This window comes from Platalea leucorodia (genome assembly GCF_965183815.1).
Source record: "Platalea leucorodia genome assembly, chromosome: 9".
In the NCBI taxonomy this organism is placed as follows: domain Eukaryota; kingdom Metazoa; phylum Chordata; class Aves; order Pelecaniformes; family Threskiornithidae; genus Platalea; species Platalea leucorodia.
Window position 1 is genome coordinate 41331356 of NC_138831.1, and position 22185 is coordinate 41353540.

The 22185-nt window shown below is 37.3% G+C and overlaps 2 protein-coding genes across 2 annotated transcripts in view; one reads left to right on the top strand and one right to left on the bottom strand.

Moving 5' to 3' along the window:
* Positions 1 to 5540, top strand: part of ADAMTSL3 (ADAMTS like 3) — a gene marked incomplete at its 5' end in the record, with an annotated part of 185956 nt that extends 180416 nt beyond the window's left edge. The window contains 4 exons of the mRNA XM_082322576.1: positions 1943 to 2147; positions 3004 to 3113; positions 4652 to 4866; positions 5398 to 5540. Of these exons, the coding sequence (XP_082178702.1) occupies positions 1943 to 2147; positions 3004 to 3113; positions 4652 to 4866; positions 5398 to 5507 (640 nt within the window). The 3' untranslated portion in view covers positions 5508 to 5540. The remainder of the gene's footprint in view (positions 1 to 1942; positions 2148 to 3003; positions 3114 to 4651; positions 4867 to 5397) is intronic.
* Positions 5541 to 10713: 5173 nt separating this feature from the next.
* On the bottom strand, positions 10714 to 22180 carry SAXO2 (stabilizer of axonemal microtubules 2; the record flags this gene model as incomplete). The annotated part of the gene is made up of 4 exons (XM_082322366.1): positions 22107 to 22180; positions 14957 to 15136; positions 13376 to 13578; positions 10714 to 11696 (listed from the first exon to the last, which is right to left on the bottom strand). Exons 1-4 carry the CDS (start codon positions 22145 to 22147, stop codon positions 10714 to 10716), a joined length of 1407 nt encoding a protein of 468 aa, XP_082178492.1. The 5' UTR covers positions 22148 to 22180.
* Between the last annotated feature and the right edge of the window lie 5 nt (positions 22181 to 22185).

A 22185-nucleotide genomic window follows, 5' to 3' on the forward strand; every position in this document is an offset into this window, starting at 1 on the left:
TGAGCGTTCCAGCTCAACAAGGCGTTGCTCTAGGTTTTTAGCAGGAAATCCCACAGGAGTCCTCAAAACAAGTGCTTTCCGTTGCTTAAACGAATTGGCCATGGCTGTCAGCAATGTAAAAATCTGTGAGGGATGAGAAGTCATGCACACATTGTGGAGTTGTCCCTCACTGGAAAATGTTCGGAGAGAAGTGTTAAGACCTTAGCTGACATTGTGGGAGTGCATCTTGCCAGTATGCTCTAAACTCTGTTCTAAATACAGAAAACATAGCAACAGATAAATATCAGGAGAAATTTGTTTATATTTCATTATTAGCAGCCAAAAAAACAGATCATCTTAAATTGTGAGTCTGAACTCCAGCCAGCCCATAACAAGCAAACTTTTTGCCAGTGGAAAAATACTGAAATAGAACTGATAGTTTGAAACACAGAGGCTCAGTTGCAGGTTTCCCTTTTAAAATGCAGCCATTCAGAGCAGATGCCAGAGTTGGGAGGATACTAGAGGGCCCGGTGCTCCCCTGAGCAAGGTCATGCCTTCTCAGGGGACTGCAGTGCATGACTTAACAACCTGATTATCACTGGACCCAGAGGATTCACCACAAAACCCAATCAGTTATTTCATATGGCTAAGCAGACTGGGACCTAAATTCTCTCTTATTAAAATGCTTAGATTTATTTTGCTTTTAATTTGGCTTTATGAATTTACCAGTGGAAGGGAATTGTGTGTATACTAATATAATTAACTCTGCCTTGAATTATACATGTGTGCTAACATTAAAACTGTTTTTCTTTTATGAAGTATTCCACGCTTCCTATATGGGAAGTGCATCCCAGATGCCTGGAAAATAGCCCTGTGTCTGCTTCCTAGCGCCTCCAACCTCTCCCCCTTCCCTGTGATTACTGACCTGGGAGGGAAGTGCAAAATGTTCAGACTTCCCTTTCCATTTCCCCACTTACTGGTTTCTGCATGATCTTCTCATCCCAAGGCAACTCTTTAGAAAGTATCCATAGAATTATAAAGGCTCTAGATGTATGGCCAGTGTCATGGGCCCTTATTATTCAAAGTGTTTTGCATGTGTTTAATCACTTCTCCCCAGCACAGCACAGAAGTATAGTTAAGCAAATATAGGGGTTTAAGTGTGTACTTAACTTGTGCTTTAAGTGTTTGCCAAATTCGGGCCTTGCTGACTTGCCGTGCATGTGCCGCACCAAATATTTGCAAAAGTACTTGAGCTTTAAAAGGGAGAAAAAGACAAGAGTCCAGACTGTAAAAGATTAATCTTCCTTGAATGGATATAAACTGTTTGACTGTAAGAAAATGAAATAATTGCTAAAGAGAGTATTTTTCCTGTTATCACAGTTGTGCTACACATAAAGTCCCATTCTGTATTTCCAGCCTGGATTTATGAAAAGATCAAGCCAAATAAATTGTATTACCACCTGCTGCTTCCCCAGTATTGTTCCTGGCTGCCAAGACAGACTAAATCTTTGCAACTTCTAATCAATAAATAACATGTCCTGCTTGAGCCGTTATCTAGCAAGATCTTGATGTAATAAATTTGGATGAGTTACGACACCTGTCACCTTAGTAGTAACTAAATCAGTACCATTCATTTTATAAGTTATGAAAAACTATGCTGTGCTTCCTTCAGAAATACTAAATCCAGCAGAGTCTACAGGGTTTACCTAATATAACCTCTTTGGTAACAAGCAGTGTAACTTCTGTTAGCATATATTGAGGCACGGTTATCTCAGAAGTCATCAGTTAACCAAATTTATGAGATCTTGCTTAACAACTGAAAAAGCTGATTCTACCTTTTCCCACATCTAAAACTTGCAATGACAGGTTCTTTTGATTTTTATTTGCAAACAGATAGCTGCAAACTACCAGCAAGTTTGCAGTGCTTTCATAGTTGCTATAAATTTGGCTCTGCATCCTGTAGGTGGGTAACTAGTCCATGGTCTGAGTGCTCCACATCTTGCGGCAATGGATTTCGCTATCGACAAATCACTTGCCAACACATAAAAGCCAACGGCAGCGAGCTGACACTGCTACCAGATGCTTGTATACACAGAGATCGTCCCGTGGGAAGGAAACCCTGTATGGGTCATTTGTGTACAGTGGGGACAATACAGACAAAAGGCCAGGTAAGTTAGAGTTTGTCTGGAAACTCCTTGTGTACCCGTGTCGCCATACCGCTGGCTGAACATCCATTCTCTTGCACAAAGGAAGAGCTATGTGGCACTAGCTGTAATTACCTTTCAGACCAGTGAATTACAAATCCTGTTGCTTTTTTTTCATTTTGTGATGTCTGAGCTACTTTTATTTGTCAAAGATGCGATTTGAAACCTGAGTATTAGTTTCAATATATTTTATAAGCTAATCCATTGCTATGTATTCCATTTTTAAGCTAGTAAATTGCTTTTATCGCAGTCTTGTAAGAACAGTTTGCATAGCTGTAGTTGTGAAGTCCCCAAAGAAAGATATATGAATGGGCTTCAAAAGCAGTTGCCACAATATTTAATACACAAACTCTGCTTTCTTATGTTTTCTATGTTTCTTCATTTGTGCAGTAAACTTGTGTTCATTTTGACATGATTTTTATAATTATAACACAGTATTTACTATACAATGAGCAAAATAACGAATTAAGAGAATTACTGTTGCCGCATTTCTGATACAGGTATTAGCAAGGCAAGTTCATGATTGTCAGAGCTACAGAAAGAATGTTGTAGCACTAGAGGTGTGAAATGATGAGACCACAGACAAGGGATTTAGCTTTATAAATAGGTAGGAAAGTTAGTATCTTGGCAAAATTGCACACAGAGTCCAAAATCTCTAGGCCTTATCTGAACTGAGGTGTGGTAGGGTTGAAGAAGGAGAAATAGATCAAGAATTATGACTGGGTTGTGTAACTGGGGAACTGCCCAGAAGGGCGATTCTGTTGTTATTAACTTGGTTCTTTCTTTTTCTTTCCCCTCACTCTTTTCTCTCACTTCTCAGTGTTCTGGTCGCTGTGTAGGCCGCCCTGTAGGTTTACAGCATCGTCACTTTATATGTCAACTTCGTAATGGATCTTTGGTGCCGAACTCTTCTTGTGATGAAAGAAAGAGGTATACAGTTTGAAGCAGTACAAGTTTGATTCTTTAGATGATCAAATTAAAGATACAGGACTGCCAATGCAGTATAAGTATGCAAATTCTTACGTATCAAACACAAGGAAAGGAGGCACTCGCAGTCATCCCTTTGTATACATGGAATGAATTCGGGAACCCAAGGAGAGTAATGGATTTGGTCCGTGTCCTCCACTGTGCTAATGGCAAGGCTAGAAATAGAGTGAGAGAATCTTGATTCCCAAAAAAGAAAGTAGAAATTGGAGTGATCTGCCATAACTTTTTTTATTACTGCTGAACTAGGTCTCTTCTGATATTACTTTTTATTCTGGTCTACTGCTGCCCAAATTTTATAAAATAAGAGTTTTCCTGGGGCTAATTTTGTGGACCACGTAAATTGGTTTACTGGTTTATGATTACTGCAGTCAGGTGTACTTCTCTGCATAAACAGATCTCGTTCTGCCTTAGTATGTACTGTTGAGGTATGTATGAGGTATGTGAAAACTGAATGGTTGAGAAGGTATGACTTTTTACTTCAAGGTACACATTCGTTTTAAGAACTCTGTTAATTTGTTTTGCTGTCTTTAAACAACTCCTTTCAATACGAAAAGTACAGGCTATACACCTCCACAAAATCTTAATCAGGAGATTCGCTTGGGACTATGCTGTAGCACATGGATGGATAGCAGTCTCCATAAAACACCGTAATCTCAAAAAGGCTGAATTAAAGACAAATTAAAACTGAACATGAGAGTCTGGGGGCACAAAACTTTGTTCCAGACCAAATGCGTAGGTAGGACAATGAAAAGCAGGGAATAAGTGGGTAACAAGTACATACATGGGAATTGTTACTGTGTTTCTCAGTTACTGAACCCAGCTCTTCATATTTTGTGCTGTAGAAGTGCTTCTGAATTGTGAGCATTTTAAAGCATTTTTGCTGCACACACAAGGAAAATTTGGCTGCAGTGAAGTACCTGGTGGAACTTCCATTTACTACTAAGAGCCACGATTTCACTTTGGCAGCTTCAAATGTTCAAGGAGGTTCAGTGTCAGCATAGAAGTATTACGTGTCTTCAGGAGAGAGGTTATGCACAAAGCACTTGCAGCATGCAGTATGCAACATTTCAGGGTCAGTTAAGTTTTCCTAAAGGTAAAACATGTTTTCTCTTCCAGGATTAAGGCATTGGTTTAAAGAAACAGGGCCTTGTCTTTTGTTTCCTCGTGAGTGGGGCATGATGAATGGGCACAAAATGAAATACAGGAAATTCAACTTAAATATAAGAAAACCCTTTTTTTACTGTGAAGGTTCTCAAGCACTGGAACAGGTTAGCCAGAAACGTTGTGGAGTCTCCATCCTTGGAGATACTCAAATCAAATGGAGATGGTCTTTAGCAACCTGGTCTAGTTTACTGTGCTATGAGCAGGAGGTGTGGACTAACCAGTCTCCAGAAGTCCCTTCTGCCATTGGTTCGATCATTCTGTGAATCAGGGTTTAGCACAAAAGTAAACATTTAACTGCCATTTATTTTCCTCCACAGATCTCCTGTCAGAAGAAACTGTTCTTCAGAGGCATGTGACGTCTATTGGCGGACAGGCCCCTGGAGGCCTTGCAGTGTGGACTGTGGGAGTGGATTTCAGTCCAGACGAGTGTACTGTGTACACAGGCAGAACAACAAAGCGGTGGCTGAGCAGCATTGCGGATGGAGGAAGAGACCAGTGACCTGGCAACACTGCAACGTCACATCCTGTGGCAGTATGTAAATGTTTATTTATGTATGAGCATAGTAATAGTTTGTAGCAGTTATATTAGAAAGTGACTCACAGTTGTACGCTAATGATTCTGCAAGCATTTGACTGTACATCAAAGGTAAAACTATCCTCTCCAAGGAGCACTTCATAATTCTAGGGTTATTTTTCTCTGAGTAGGCCGGTTTGATATTAAAGCCTCAAAAGCACTTTTAGAAACAGGATATTTAGGAAGTTGTTTTATGCAAACTTCCCTACATGACTCTGCCAGTTGTGACTCATAAGTCTCTGAGCAAACTCTTAATTCCTGAAAGATGGGGTAGCTCTCTGAAACAGGCAATAGGTAAATGAATGCAGTGAGATCACACCTCTTATTTGTGACCTAGTTTAGTTTTGAATCCACTATTGCCAGAAAGGCAAAGTAAAATAATTACAAAGCTACCAGGAGTCCATCGCTTGTTTACAATTGCAATGATAGGTTCTACTGTTTATCTTTTGTCCATTATAAAGCCTTTTAATGTTTAAATATATTTTTCAGAAGGCGAATGCAAGGATACAACTCACTACTGTACATTTGTAAAGCAACTAAAGTTATGCTTGATAGACATCTACAAACAAAGGTGTTGTCAATCATGTCAAGAAATGTAACTCTGCTATGGAAAGTTCATGATGCTGCAGTGAAGAGATGAGAAGAGAGGTTCTTTAAACTAGCCTGCTCAAAGTACATACTTGTAAATAAGACATTAGTCATAGCAGTTAAATGGAAACATGGGGCTAATGAAAAGAGAGTATTGCAGATTGATGTGCTGGACAGGGTATTTTTTCTGGGAACTTTTATTATCCACTCTTTGCAATGGAACTTTTAATGTTTTAAACATTTTCGTGTCTGGATTAGGAAGATAATATCATGGCATATCATCTGTAAGATTTTACAGGCCATCACATTATAATTTTATTGGGGAAAAAGCGTTATCTAAAAGCACTAGGTAGTGCTTACTGTCCTTAACTTAGGAGAAAAACAAAGTCACAAAATCCTTTGAAGAATTTTGGAATGCGGCAACTATTGACCCCCTAGTTTTTGGGTTTTTTTTATTGTTTTATCAAATTTAACACAACTTTTAAATTTATAGAAGCTGTGACTTGTAGCTGTAAAATTTTTGGCAGCGACTTCATTTTCATAAACAGCTTGAGCTTAAGGGTCGATCTCACAGGATGTGTTTTGCTGACATTAGCTGTCAGGTGGATACACAGAAGTACATTTCATTTTTCGTGCTTGTATTTATGTGTACGCAGTAAAAGACATTGGAGATGCTAGTACAATTTTCAAAACAGCAATAGATCTGTTTTGAATAAATGAGGTGTCATTTTCTATTGTTTCTATTCTGCTCCAGTTGCTGAAGTACAAAGTTCTGGCATGATTAGACTTTTCTACCGATTTTAAATTAGACACAAGGCTCCCTTGTCAGAGCTGTGAATGAAACATTTGTGAGCACTGTTCTCTTGCACATCAAGGCAAATGGGGAGCCAATAACTGGCCAGACACGGCTGTCAGATATTCTGTCTTGAATAAATATTTTTTCCCCTGTTAATGGGGAAAAGTGTCCAAGGAAGAATTATTAATTATGAAGATAGACATGTGCAAGAAATCTATTTTGAGCAGTTTTCCATCAAGATGACTTTTCATCATGACCATTAACTGTTTGAGTCTTCTGCAAGTAGTTAAATTCTGATTATGATATTCCTGGGTAAATTATTTTCCATATTGCAGATTATGCCTCGTTAGGGCTGTAAGCAGAGAGAACCCCATAGGAGGCAGCAGGTAGACGTTTTTTTTCTTTTGTAGTTTCCAGACTACTGCACACGTTGGAGGCCTGAATGCTTGTATTGACTTGGATCTTGTGTTACATTACTGAACTACATTACATGCTAATTAGCGGGTATGCTGTAAGAACAGCCTTCGAAACAGCATTCCTGCACAATGGGTTTGCATCACTGAAAATTAGATTAGCACTACTGTATAGATATTCCTGATCATTACCTTTTTAATCAGCAATGGGTCTTGATTGTTTAAGCCGTTTTTTAAATTAAAAGAAAACATTTGTAAGATACTTTTGTAGATATTTATTGTCTGATTTAAAAGTGCAATATTTTGTTTTGTACAGTGTTTAATAAAGATTTTTGGACATATATTTTTTTCTTATTACCAAAATTTCTTATTCATGTTTGTCCTTTATATTTAAAGTTTTCAAATGTTAACACATAGCATTTTTTTGTTGCTTTAATTTTGTCTTTGGTTAAGTATGCATGCTATACAGAAGCAGTGCTGTAAATGTTTGTTATTGCAGTTGGCATGACATTCCTCTGTAGATTATTTTATTGCTTCTCCAGTAACTGAAGATGTCTAATATTTAGCTTTCTTAAACGTAGTTTTGATATTTCTGAAATAAACTCTAGTTTGATTATTCAACACTGTGATTACCCAGAGATTGTTTATTACCATGAATTTCATGGTGGCTATGTTTTCATTCCAAGTGTTATTTTATCAGCCTACTATGTCCATAATTCTGGGATTTTTTCCAAGCTAAGATTAGTTCTTATTTTCGACAGCTTATCAGACAGATTCTCAGCTTTTTTACAGTCTGCTTTGCACTGCTATTAAGAGGCAACATAGATGTAACCTGACTGAAAAAGTGGGGAAGAAAATCTGCCAAAATCCAAATAAGGCAGCTCTGACTCATTGAAATCTAGAATCAGGATTCTGTAAAAAGGTGGAAGAAAGTTACATTTCTTCGCCAGGCCTTCTTGTACTGCACCAAGCAGAGTTCATTTAGATCCAACAGAACAGCTCTATGTTTTATGATCAGTGGGTGACGGGAATAGCTACGTGAAAAAACTTGTTTCAGAATATCCAATACGTGTAACAGTCTTTAGAAAGAAGAGTCTCATAAATAATATGAACAAGAAAAGCCTTAAAAAAATTATTAAATTGAAAATACATGTCTAGCAATGAAATGGTGGTGTTTCAGATTTATCCTAGACGGTAACATTGGCGAAGGTGCATGGGTCTATTTCATTTTCCTTTTGTGTCACCAATGCATTCTTTCTGTGCAGTCTTTAAAAAAAAAAAGTTTCTCTACAGCAGTTCTGTGGAGCATGCTGTGTACCATAGTGCACGAAAACTACTTTTAGAGAAGCAATTGAATCCATGAGTAACTTCTGCTTTTACATCTTCATGTAGCATGACATCATAAAATGCTTTTTTAACAGCTGTTACTTTGAGAAATATTAGTTTCCAGCCCACTGTTCATTTTGTCTGCATTTCAATAATACGTTGCTTATGAAAAAGTTGACCTCAAGTACTGAATACTGTCTGAAGGTTTACGATATCATTTGATGCTTTTCCTGGAAGCACAACCAGTAGGGTGCGGCTCTTTCAACTGTAATGTAATAAAGGCTTCTCTCGTTCACTATTAAACTTCGGGGAAAACATTAAGGGCAAAATGAAAGGGAATATGCCCCCTCCACTCTAAAAGAAGTCTTCAAACACAGCTGCAGAGGAACTGTTAAATGTATGTGAATATGCCCTCCACTTCCTCTCAAAAATGTTTGTACTGTGCTGGTAGGTGGCAGCAAATGACTTTCCATAACTTAATGGGGGGAAAAAAGTGACTTAAGAACTAAAAAAACAGCTGTGAAAGTTACACAAAGCATCTGGCTCACTCTCAGACCCAGAGGAGGAGCCATTTTCAGCAGGACATGCAGGCGCATGAAACCTCATGGATTCGGATTGCATTTCTCAATGAGTTTTCTTCCTCTCTAGAAAAGCGATCTGGAGGATATTAGGAGCTTCTGTAAACTCCTCAGGAGGTACCAAGGTTATGTATATGAAATGGGCTTGGGTAGGTGTAATTCTGCGAAGTTTTGACTTTGTTTCCTCAGTTGTGGCCAGAGAGTGACTCAAGTTTCATAAAGCAAAAGGTATTTGTAGTTTGTTTTCGTCTGTGGTACAGAAGGATGACAATGAATTAGACTTTCTCCTGTCCTGCTCTTAGGATATCACAGCTTTACATTGCCCTTGCTCATGCCTAATCCAAAACATGTCTTTACCAGTTGGGGAAGTGAATAATCTTCAGAGAGAAAAGTTTAATTGAATTGTTGTTTCATTAATAGAGTAAGTCATATTACAAAAAACACAGTACAAAGACAAAAATGACATAAAAGTAACTGATGCTGTAATAAAGTCTGGAGCTCTCTCATGCAATGCTTATACGCACAGCTAATACACGCAGTTGAGCTTTCTTCCTTGCCTGTGATCCAGTTCCTGCTTTCGACATGTTTCCATCATTGATTTTAGTCCTTTTATTGGTGATTTGGTTTATGAAGTACAAGCACATAATTCTTCAGAACCCAAATGACTGCCCTATACCCATGCGTACAAAATATGCAATAGTGAAAAAAATCATACTGCAGTACTGTGATAGAACATGATAATACTGTTAATCATAAAACTATTGATTGGAACTTGCTTAAATCATGAACATAATAGGACTGAAATAATTTCATCTAGATTTCCCAAAATAAGGTAAAGATACATAGAGAAAATACTAAGTATCTCATACAGAAACATAATCATTGCATGTACATTTTCTATAAAAATTCTGTTTTCTGTGTATTTGTAACAAGTAATTCTTTGAAGAGCAGAAAGACTGAAGCTAGGCTGTCTAGAGATTTCTGCATCTCTGTTGATATTTCTTTTTTTAACTGAGTTTACACTATTTTCTGTTATCTCTACATACACCTGTATAGTTTTCTGCCATTTTCCCCTTCAGACTGCCTCTGCAGTGAACTTTGGCAGTGATAACAGGCTGTTTAGCTTTAAAAATCAGATAGCAGGATCAAAAACTGTGGTGGATGGATGTTAACTTTTTGAACCTGATTCTCTCTGCTTCCTTACCCTCTTAGAAACTTGAAAACCAATCATCTGTGAAATCTCTTTGTGAAATTTCATTGAATTTGCACACTGGATTTAAAAATTACTTGGGTGGGGAGAACACGCACTTAGTGTGTCAGTGTGTCCAAAGCTTTGCATCAGCTTTGTTTCCTTTGGAAGCAAGGCTGAAAAAGGACTATCAGAGAAATTAGGAAACAGAGTCTAATGACCTGCTTTTTATGTCTGCGTGATTTCAAGTATGTGTACAGAAAAAGAGCAAGGTTACTTCTTGTTAATTGCTATCAGAAATTACAGTGTGACCTTTATACTCTCCTCAGAACTGAATGAAGGGAAAGTAATGATGATTAAAGCTAAAACCAGGTTTTTAGAAATGCCTAGGTGTCATGGGATGCTATCTTATGATTCAGGCAGCAAAATGTAAAGAAAAAAAACTTCTTATCAGAATACTCGAAGTACTGATGACATGAAAAAGTGGACTGAGCTAATTATTTAGATTATTATAGCATTATTTGCTTACTATGAAAAAAGAAGTTATAATCAAAAGGTACTTGCTATTTTGCAAATACAATCATTTGATTTGCAGAAAATCTGAAAGAATTAAATGTACAATACATATGCTTGAGATGGAGCATAATGAAATCTGGGAAGTCAAGGAAACTAGAATGCATGACCAAAAAAATAGATGCTATGTAAGATGCATTATTCCTACAAAAATTGGCAAATCTTTACTAGTCTTGTAATAAACTTATGGTTTTGCTTTGATTTTCTTCAAGCTATTAGTTTAAATGCTCCTAAAATCAGAATTTTCATTACTTGATTTGCTTTAAGTGCTATTTAAAGAAAAAATAAACAAGTGGGATTCCAATTATTTCACCACGGTGCTTGAAATATTGCATTTAAGCATTATGACAGAACAGCTACTTCCTTCGGAATAGGATTACTATTTGATTCGGAAAATTCTGGAGTAAGCTGGCGGAAGAATTTGTGACCATGAGAATCTGTTTTTACATAGACATAACCTGGAGGAGATGGATAATTTGCTGGGCAGGTCTCTTGTTTCTTTGGAGTATATTCTGTGCGATACATAGTTTCATCTTGAAAAGGAGCTGAATTAGGAACTATAGCATGTAGAGGTTTGAAACTTTGAGCTGGAATGATCTGATGTGGTATGTAATGAGATTTGAATGTAGTTAAATCATAAAATTTTCCTGTAGGTTTTGGAATTTCCTGTTGTTTCTTAGTAATCTCTTGCCGACAGCTGCCCCAAGCTTTAAAGTCTTCCTTTGTAGTAGTATTCCCTTGAAAAGGGGCATCGGTTCTTCTTCGATTAGAAACTGGTCTTATGGGGACAGCAGGAGAAATCTCATGCTTAACGTAATCAAGATGGCTGGTGGAGTTAAAATCCATGTTGCCTGGGGGTGGAACGTACTCTTTTGTTTTGCGGACCTCAGGCAAGGAGACCAACCATGGCTGAAAACGATCCTGGAATTCAGTAACTCCATTAAAATGAGCATTGGATCTGACTTTTGCATTTTCAGGCTTGCAGCTATTTGCAAGTTGCCCAGGGAGCCCTTTAAAATCATTCCGGTGGGTTGTGAGATCTTCAAAGGGTTGGCTGCTTGGCTTGTATTCTTCTTTTGGTCTTATGAACTTTGGTTCCAGTTGATGAGCAATATAAGAAGTGCGATGGCTAGTAGTACCATCAAAAGGCGCATCTGAAAGCTTGGCTATGCAAGGAGGTTTAAAACTTTGTCTAGGATTCAGTTCCCTAGGAACAAAGTCATCTTGAAACGTAGTAGAATTTCCAAACTTCTTTGTAGGTGGGTGGTATACGTACTCCACCTTACTAGGTTCCCTTCTTTGAACTTCCCATGACCTATAGTCATCTTTAAGGCAAAAACAAAACTTCACCATACAAGTGTTATTACTTAAGACCATTCCTTTACAATTAAGCCAAATTCTTCTGGTATTAAATCTTGCAAAACAAAGAAAATGGATGTAAGTGAGAATGATAATGTTATCTGCGTGTTTGGGATATGACAAAACTGTCTTCTATTATTGGTGTGATAAGAACAGACAAAAAAAAATTGTACATGATGCCCTATTTTGAATATTTCCTCAAGGAAAAAGAAAATGTTGCATGTACATATTTAGTGAGTGTTCTATACAGAAAATAGCCTTATACAGGTTTTATATACAATATCTTACATTTTACTTAGAAGTTTATGCAAATATGCAAGACTGAAAGGAACCTCGTAGGTCAATGGGTCATGTTCACTACTGACTGGGAGAATTCTCTCTCATAATATCCATATCAACATCACATCATCTTAAAGCATGTTGGGATTTTTTTCTTCTTTGCTTCTGGGTTTTTTTACGGACAGACTGTTCTGCAATAGTTACAAAACTTACTGTCCAGTCTAAACTTCCTCATGGGCAGTTGAAATCAATTTGTTGTCTTGCAATCACTGTACTTACTTCATCTTCAGTGTTTTTCACTCCTTCATCCTTACTCCCTGTTGAACTGCTAACATACATTTTAAATGAAGCAGTTGCATGCTGTCTTAGTTGTATGCTGAGACTAGGCTAAATTATTCATTATTTGCTAGCTTACTACTTACACAGAGGCAAAATAGAAATATTTAAATTTCTTGTAAATTATTTAGAATTAATAAATATAAATAGAATGTATTTATATAAATGCATTTCTATCTAGCATAGGCCTAAGCTTAAAGAAGCTAGTGAAATATAACTCTGGGCTTTTTTTTTTTTGAGAACCTTTTTTCCCAAATGTTATTCTTCCAACTCTTTCTGTCACTGCACTCTCTCATCTGCTCATTTTGCACCAAGCATTCTAACTTCCTGTTTTAATAGCCAAATCTGATTCTCGTTATCTCAAGTATCTTTCCGATGCCACTGGCCCTCATAATCAGGAACATCTTGATTTTCATCCTGGCACTCTAGTAGATAATATCTCATCATTTATTTTTGCTTAAATTCAACTGGGGCTGCAATGCAGTACATGTAACAAATCCAGTAACACATTTGATGTATAAAATGTTCTACTTGTATAAAGTATATCAAGGTCACTTGCCAGAATGAGTTTAGATTTAGTGCCTTTATGCTGACCATTGTAATAGAATAAGTTGTGTCAAAACCGATCATTACTAGGATGATATGCAAGCTATATAGTACATAAGAAAGAAATCTAAAATCAACTTTTGACATACTCTGTGGAAAAATGTGTTACATAAGCTAAAACTATCTGAAAGATATATTGGCACTTTAATTGCAACCAACTTTTGCCTGAGATAGCCTAACCAAGTGTATGTTAGAATTTCTCTCCTTCTAGCCAAGAAAACCTTGGAGAAGGCTTTTCGTTTAGAACCAATAAATGTCACCTCCAAACAACTGGAATGCTGAACATCTTAAGGCATTATCACCTGCTTTCTATTATGTCTTACTCTCTGGCCCAAACTAAGAAATTGAGTTTCTAATATAGATAATTCAAAATACTACCTTCATCTTGGTTATTTCTCTTTCTAAAGGCAGCATGTATTATTACCTTTATAGGTTGGTATGGTATCCAATTTTCCTCCTGTAGTGTGTTTTCTCTCTAGAGGTCTTACTAATGTCACTGGTTGTATTTTATAAGCATTATAATCTTTCTGGTATGTGGTTCCCAGTTCTATCTCTCCCGTCTTTGGCTTATATTCTTCTTGTACCCGAAAAGATCGCTTCACAATATCATATGGTAAATAATCAGATCTGAATTGGGGAAAAAGGAAACACTGGTTAAAAAAAACCTTCTTTTTTCTGATGGAGTCACTTTTGTCATTTTTTCATTATATGGAAAAACGACGACTTACAATGTTTACTCTCAAAAATCAATCTGATGCCATATGTTAGAGGGATAGCAAGGAGGAAAGAAAACCACAGTACATAAATCTAGGGTCTCTGATGCATGATATAGCCTTTATTCAAAGGTAGATGGTGAAACAACTTTTTCAACACTCTGAGTCTCATTCCCAGTTTTAAAATATTTTTTAAGATGTCTGAAACTAGAAAAAGTTCCTGTAATTTTACAGAGAAATGATCTACCTAACTTCATTTCAGAGCCTTTGTAACTGCCCCCGTTGCTTGTCCCTAAAGCCAGTAGTGTTTCCATGCGCTCATTTGCAGCAAAGGTACACTTTTAGTAACTATGCACTGTCATACCTTGCAGTCTTTTCATGTCAGTTGTTTTCATGGGTGGTCACCTCTCCACAGCAGAAGCAGAGCAAAGATCAAATTAGTACAAGTGGCAGCATTTACTAATTGCATGAGGAGAACGGAAAATAATCAGAAACAGCATTTCACCGTTTCTATATGGGCACATTACATTAAAAGGGTGTATATTACATATGTAGGTGTTTAAACAGTATATGCAGTACACGATCAATCTTGCAGAAGGGCATTTGGCCTTTCCATGTATGTCCCTTTTGTTTTTTTTATAAACAAAGAAGTTTCACCTGTTGCCCTTATAGCTTAAAAGAAAAACAATAATGGAAAAAGTAAAGGTTTATGCTCGTGTCACATTATTAATAATGAATGAGTGATGTCTTTTTCTAATTCTTTGAAAGATGCTCTTTAATTTTATAAGCTTAACATCAGAGTCTGTGCACTGACAGGACAAACCTACTGAACCCCTTTAAAGTTGGCTTTCTTCAAATTCCTAATAATTTAGAACTATCTGAATAAAAAAAAAGTTCCTTTTTCTTAAGGTTTCATTTTCCCACTGTTTCAGATTCCACACATGTCTTACAGAAGGTTCCCCAGCTTGCCAGCTTTTTTAGGCTCAATGAGACCTAGATTTCCAAAACAGGCTGAAAACAAGGACAAAAATTTTAGATTATATTTACAGGTTAAAGGATGCTGTAAAGAATGCAAATCTTTTTGTGTGCGTGCTTCACTATTTTTATGACCTTTTTGTGGTAACTGTATTTCTATACTCAAAATTTATACTTTTAAATATGCTAAAAGTGTAAAGGATGCAATGATTGCGTTTTGAAAGTTATTGCAATACAATGTTCAGTGCCCCCTTAAATGAGAAAGTATGAGAAATTTTATAGAGTAATTGTAAAACACATTGCTTCAAAATGTTTACTTAAATGTAGTAATTCCTTCCATCTTCCCACGATGCACTTGGTACTCTTGTTTCGGCTTAAGGCTCCGGGGAGGAGAGATGTTGCTATACTTGGGATATTTTTCCACATACTCTGTTGTGAGGCACGGCTGTTGTCCATTATCATAAATCCTTGTGGGTTTATGAGGGCAGCGATGGCGCCTGGGTAAGACACATCAGATGAGATCATTTTGAATAGTTTCATTTAAGGGGAAAACCCATGCCCTATCTACTGGGAGTGAATAACAAATGGGGAAGATCGAACAATGTCAGTAGCTTGTGTTTAAAATCTTTTCTGAGTGATAAAAACACAAAATATTGTGCTGATGGCATAGCTCCCAGGGCACAGTATACTAATACAGTAATAAACAGTATCAGTATGCGAGTTAGTCCTTAGTACAGAATACAAAGGATGGATAGAGTTGATCTCAGTCCTCTAAATGATGCTACCACCAAGATGCACTTTCCTCTCTTTTTTTAATCTTTAATGATATTACCAATCTTATTGGTAAAAATAACTAACTATGCTTAATTTCTTCTCTCGTACTGTCTCTTTTCTACTGTTTTTCCCTCATTGCTTGTCTTTTTATTTCTGTGCATCTGCTCACCTATTTTCACCACAACTCTTGATTAACCCTTTTTGATTAAAATTTTAGTGGTGTGAAATCTCATCTGTGCTTCTAGTGCTCTGCAGGCCATTTCTGACTTTTCAACCGTTTTTTTTCAAGGACTGACTAAATCCTCTATCCAAAAACTATGTTTGTTTAGAAGTACTGATATCCCTTTTTCTTAATAGGTTTTATTTCAATTACACCTGCTTGTCATTCATGCCTATTTTAATGACACCATTATCATGACTTAATTTATTACTTATATCTTGTTGTTTTGTGTAAATTATGCATGAAATTAATATGTACATGGTATTTTCTATATTGCTTTGAAAATCTTGTTATATTCATTCTAATTTGCATAACGCACTTACATCTCTCTGGTAGTTTGTTTCAAGCATGGTTTTGATTTTTTTTTTTTCTGACGTGATTATTATTTAATCTCTCCTTTAAGGAGATATATAATGAAAGATGTTCCTCCTACTTGTGGCTGACAACTTACAATACTGGTTCAGATATAAGCAAAGGGAAATAACAAGAAATAAAGCATAATTTTTTAAATAAACAAGTCCTGTAAAATTCTGTACATGAAAACAAAAAATAACTAAAGAACAAGAAGGGTAAAAGTGTACAGCTCTTACTGGGTACAAATCAAGTTTCAGGAAGCTAGATACCCAAGCAATAGTTCGAAAGTCTGCAGAAAAATTTAGCTAGCACTGAATACCAAGAAGGAAAAAAATAAATTAAAGCAGGGTAAAATAGAATACAGAAACAGACATGAAGAACTCCAGCTGGGAAAAGTAAAATGAAAAAACCACTAAAAGAAGTTATCTGGAACTGGAGATCCCTAAAGCTGGTATTAGTTTGGGCTGCTTGACTTTGCCAGCTCAGTAGTTCAATAAATGAGAAATGAAGTAGCCCTGTCCAAGAAGCCAGATCCTTTCAAAGCCTCAGGTGCTTACTCCTTTTCAATCAAGTCAACGGATAGTCAAGTAACAACTGAGAGACCTATTCAGAACATAGCAGAGAAAGGAAAAAGGAAGAAGAGGGAAAGAACAGGAAAGGCAGGAAAACAAGGAGGTGAGTGTGTGCTATTTCTCAGCATGGTGCTTGCCTGCCACTACATTTTTCATGAAATTCAGTTCCTGTCTTAGCAATATTTTTTCAGCAAGTATAAACAGTATATGCTGTGACATGTAGCATCTAAAAGTAACAGCTAAGCAGAAACTAAAACTGTTGAATGTATGTTTTGAAAGCTTGTTGAAATATAAGGTATTATATTATAATGTTCTTTACATATTTTAGGCATACAATTCAAAGGAGTTTGAAACAAATATCACGTACAAAAACTTCATTTTGACAGTCTTCAGTTTGCCATAAGATGGTCCAGAACACCAATCACCAAACAAAACACCTTCTCTGTTCTGCTATCACCATTCTTTAAAGACTTAACTCTCACTATTTCCTAAGCAATATTGTCAGTATATCCCCCGTATTGCTGAATGGTCATGCTACAAACAGAAATAGATACTAGAAAAATAATTACCTGCAGGGTGAGCCTGTAGTTCTTGGTAGATTCAACACAGAGGTGAAAATAATCTAATGTGTCTCTCGAAGGAAAGAAGCTTTTGTAACTGCATTAGAATTCATTGCTCAATCAAAAATGCACTTGATCCCAGTCATTTCTAGCATATGAAATAATTCTGAGCAGCCTCTAACTATGCACGAAATTACTTGGATTCAGACGAGACTGTTCAGTTAGATCCTACATCCTACTCTGTGCTGTGAAAGAACTTTCAGTGGGCCTAAAAGGCAATGTAAAATTACATTAATATAAACGTGAATTTGACTTGGAGAAGAGATTAGGGGTTTTTTGGTTAACCAATACATCTACTTTTGGATGTTGTCCAACTGCTAAACCAAAAGTTTTCATTTAGATAATGACTTTATAAAACTGATTACATAGGGCATCACAGCTCTTTAGAGAGACGATGCTAAGAATCATCAATCAGAGAAGACAGATTACAGCTCTGATAAATTAAACATGTTGCTTACAATTTGGCCAGAACTCCTTGAGTCACTGATTATTTTAAACATGTGACTTGTAGTTATCTTAACTTCAACCCCAGAGTTACTGATAATTCAAACGAATTTGGTGAGAATATGCTTTCCCCCATGACTGACTGATGCCTGCTTTGATGGATTATTATTCTTTCCCTTCTTTGAGGGAGACTAGCTATCTTGTGGCTTGCATAAGGTCTGAACAGAATCTAGCTAAATAAAATTGACAGTATATGGGCTTTCTACTGCCAAACACTGTTGCTCTGATTATTTTAACAGAATAATGCTGAATTTTACTTATTTAGGATCTGGCATACATACAGTTGTTTTTTATACAGTGCTAGCAAGACCCACGAAATTTTCCCACAAAGTATTTTCCTCTCAGAGAACTAGACTAATAATGAGGAAAGTTTAATGCTTATCATCGTAAAGAACTTATTTAAAAAACAAACAAACAAACAAACAAACAAAAACAACCCTAAAAGTTTTTTTTTTTTTTTTAACTGCCAGTGCACACGCTATGATCTGAAAGACAGAAGTTATGTATGGAGACTGTACTTTTGAGTCATCTACTTTCCTAGCGTTGACAGGAGACCTAGTAGTTTTTATTGGGTTTGCGTGTATTTACATGTGGTCAGTATGAAGGCTTAAATATCCCATATTTTAGAGAAATCTTCCTCTTTTCTCCTAACTTAGATTTATGCAGGAATCTAGATTTTTATGATAATGATAACAAAAGTGCAATAAATGGGGAAAGGCTGACAGATTGAGAAGAAGATAAAGCAGTAGTTTATTTTTATATCTCAAAACTAAACTTCTATGCTTTTGTATGCTGTGATTATCTTTTATGGTAGACAAATACTGTTCTTGAGTGCTGAGTGTTCATCTACCTCAGAGGCTTTATTCTTGCTTTGGAGGCCAGATTTAACATCCTGTATTTGCTGTTAGATATTTCTATTGAGCCAGAGATCTGAAGCCTGACTGTACTTGCTAGCAGGGGGTAATTTTCTCTTGTATTAAGTTAACACATTTGGAACCTATGGGAAATAAGAAAATAAAAATATTTCCTTCTCTTTATGGATCAATCCCAAATAAGACTAGCTCATAGTTTCTCCACACTAAAAATAGACTACTTCTAAAATAAGAAATGGAGCTGGAATATCTCAGGAAACAATACAGAATCCAGCCATTACTCTGCACAATGCAGTTTTAAGAACATTTTTGTGGTTTATTAAAATAAAAAACCTCCAACCAAACTTACATCTTTACCATAGCAGCTTGAAAATTGTCATCGTACCTCCTTGGTAGCATCTTATGCTACTGCAAATTCCTAAAGCCTTAAGCTCAAAAGGCTAGAAATTATGCCAGTTATTAAAAATGGAGAAGTCCCCAACATTGGACCTATTTTGCAAATCTTTGAGCATGGTCACCACTGGGTACCCTTCCAGTGTTTTTTGGCATTACAATTATTTGTTGATTTTCAAAAAGATCACCTAATAGGCACAGAAAATGATTCAGTCTAATAAGAAGGAATCTATACAAAATATGCTTAAAAATCTTGTAACAATTATTTGATTAAGAGGCCAAGACTGCAACTCCTAAGTATGAACACTAGCCCTCAGATGTGAGCCTTTAATGAGTGGATTGTGTATGTCACAATGCAAAAAAAGTAATTCTGGAATTTTGGAGACTCTTCTCACTTCCCTGAAATGAAAAAGCAGAATAAAGTTCTGTCTTACTGTTGTGGTTTAACCCCAGTTGGCAACTAAGCACCACACAGCTGCTTGCTCACCCTCCCTGTGTGCAGTGAGATGGGGGAGAGAATCGGAAAATAAAAGTAAAACCCGTAGGTTGAGATAAAGACAGTTTAATAGGACAGCAGAGGAAGAGAAAATAATAATGATAAAAGAATATACAAAACAAGTGATGCACAATGCAATTGCTCACCACCCACTGACCGATGCCCAGCCCGTCCCCGAGCAGCGATAGCTGCCCCCTGGCCAACTCCCCCCAGTTTCTATACTGAGCATGATGCCATACAGTATGGAATAGCCCTTTGGCCAGTCTGGGTCAGCCGTCCTGGCTGTGCCCCCTCCCAGCTTCTTGTGCACCGGGCAGAGCATGGGAAGCTGAAAAGTCCTTGAGCAGTGTAAGCACTACTTGGCAACAACTAAAACATCAGTGTGTTATCAACATTATTCTCACACTAAATCCAAAACACAGCACTATACCAGCCACTAAGAAGAAAAAATTAACTCTATTCCAGATGAAACGAGAACACGTACTGGCTTTCCTCCCCTGTATTTGTAAAATTTTTTGGAGTGTTCTTTCTTCTGTGAACAGCTAAGGAAGATTGTTTTATTATTGTTCTGTTTTATTATTTAGAATTAAACAGTAATTATATCTCCACAAAAGATATAAAAGATAAAAGATAGGCTGAGGGGAGACCTTATTGCTCTCTACAGGTACCTGAAAGGAGGCTGTAGCGAGGTGGGGGTCGGTCTCTTCTCCCAAGTAACAAGCGATAGGACAAGAGGAAATGGCCTCAAGCTGCGCCAGGGGAAGTTTAGGTTGGATATTAGGAAAAACTTCTTCACTGAAAGGGTAGTCAGGCACTGGAACAGGCTGCCCAGGGAAGTGGTTGGGTCCCCGTCCTTGGAGGTATTCGAAAGATGGGTAGACGTGGTGCTTAGGGACATGGTTTAGTGGTGGACTTGGCAGTGCTGGGTTAACAGTTGGACTTGATGATCTTAAGGTCTTTTCCAACCTAAACATTTCTATGATTCTATGAAAATTTTCTGCAAATAGCTAAATGATAACTTCTATAAAATATTAGATGTTTTTCTTTGCTTTGAAATCTCTTTTAAGATGTGTATGCATTGCGATATCCAGGTAACACTGCCAAGCAACCAGTCTTCTGCTAAAAACAGAAACATTATAGCTACACTGAAGCAAACACAATGTGCTGCCTAAACCAATAATGGCTTAAGATTTTATTGACTGTAAAAACTTTGGTGATGTTTATTTTAAACCATAAGTTTTGTGCATGTTTTATTCAATTATTCATATTATTAAACTGTTTTTTTGAATTGAGAATTTCCAGTTAAGTTGAACCTTGTTTTCTGCTGTTATCTCACCATCTTTATACTTGAGCCTGAGCCAGATTTGGTATCTCATCATGAAAACAATGTGTTCCAACTCTTCATTAATCTAGGACTTTTGAAACAAATTTATGGGGAAACTACACTCACAGTCTTGGCCAAAAAGAACATGAGAAGCTTTACACACTGCCTCTCATCTCTGTCTACAGATCAAAAAAAAGCGGCTGAGGAACAGACAGACAAACTTCCCATACAGAAATACATAAGGAGTGTGTCTGCTATATAAACCTCGAAATGAAACCTGTAGTTCATGGTGTGCTTTGCAGCCATAGGGTAAGCCCTGTACTTCCAAGATAGTGATCACACTCTTGTGATCTTGTGGTGACTTTCCTTGTATGTACTTGTTAGACTTTTTTGTTTTAATATTAAAGACTGAATTTTTGAGTCCTAGGATGTTTATTTTTCTGTTTTTTTTAAGGAGACAGAGAATTGAAAATATTAACAGTACTGATTCTAAACCTATAAACATATATCTGAATTTCGCAAGGTTTAAATCCCTTATGGTTTTGGGAAACCTGAGTTGTGATTTTTTTTTACCTATGGCATTGATAATATTGCTTATAGACATGTAATAGTAATTTTAAACAAAAAAATTGCCTGCTGTACCGTCTTATGCCAGCTTCCCTGGGCCAAAGAGGCTATAGTACAATGATGAACCGTGTGTCTCCATATCATTGAACGTAAAGAAGTAGTGGGACTTCCCTTCACAGTGCAGAGTATTACTGGAGGTGATGTTATAAAGGCAGATATGTTAAATCCATTTTAAAGACTGCAGTGCTTGCATGGGTTTCTGTCAAGGTTGATGTAGCTAGAACCCTTCCGAGGGTTCCTTTGGTGCAGTCCTCTCCACATGGCAGAGTCGGCTCTGCTTTATGGAAAAGCCTGATCCTGAGGTTTAGCCTAGGTGGCTTTGAAAGACTGTCCCCATTCTTTTCCATTTTAATGCATTTAAGATCTGCTTTTTCTCCTACCTGATGTAAACATAAACATATTACTTCATATTTACTGAGAAGGTCCCTTTTAGAAAAAAGGGAAGCCAGAAACTGTTGAAATGGGAATGTTACCCACTTTCTGCCTTCCCATTGCTAAAGATATTAGCCGCGACCAGGCGTGGGGGTCCCCGCGCAACGCGGGACGGGTGAGGAGGGGGACAGGGTGAGGGGTGTGTTTGTGGGGGTGGCGTTGGGAGGGCCCGGCGCGCTGAGGGGGAGCCGCCGCCATCTTCCTGGGGGGACACCCTCCCGGGGACCCGAAGTCTCCCCCCTCTCCCCGAAGACGGCGGCGACCCGCGGGGCTGCTTACCCGCAGGTACAAATCTCACACAGGCACCGGGGCGGCTTCATGCTCGCCGCGGCCTCTCCGCCGGGGTAACTAAGGAAGC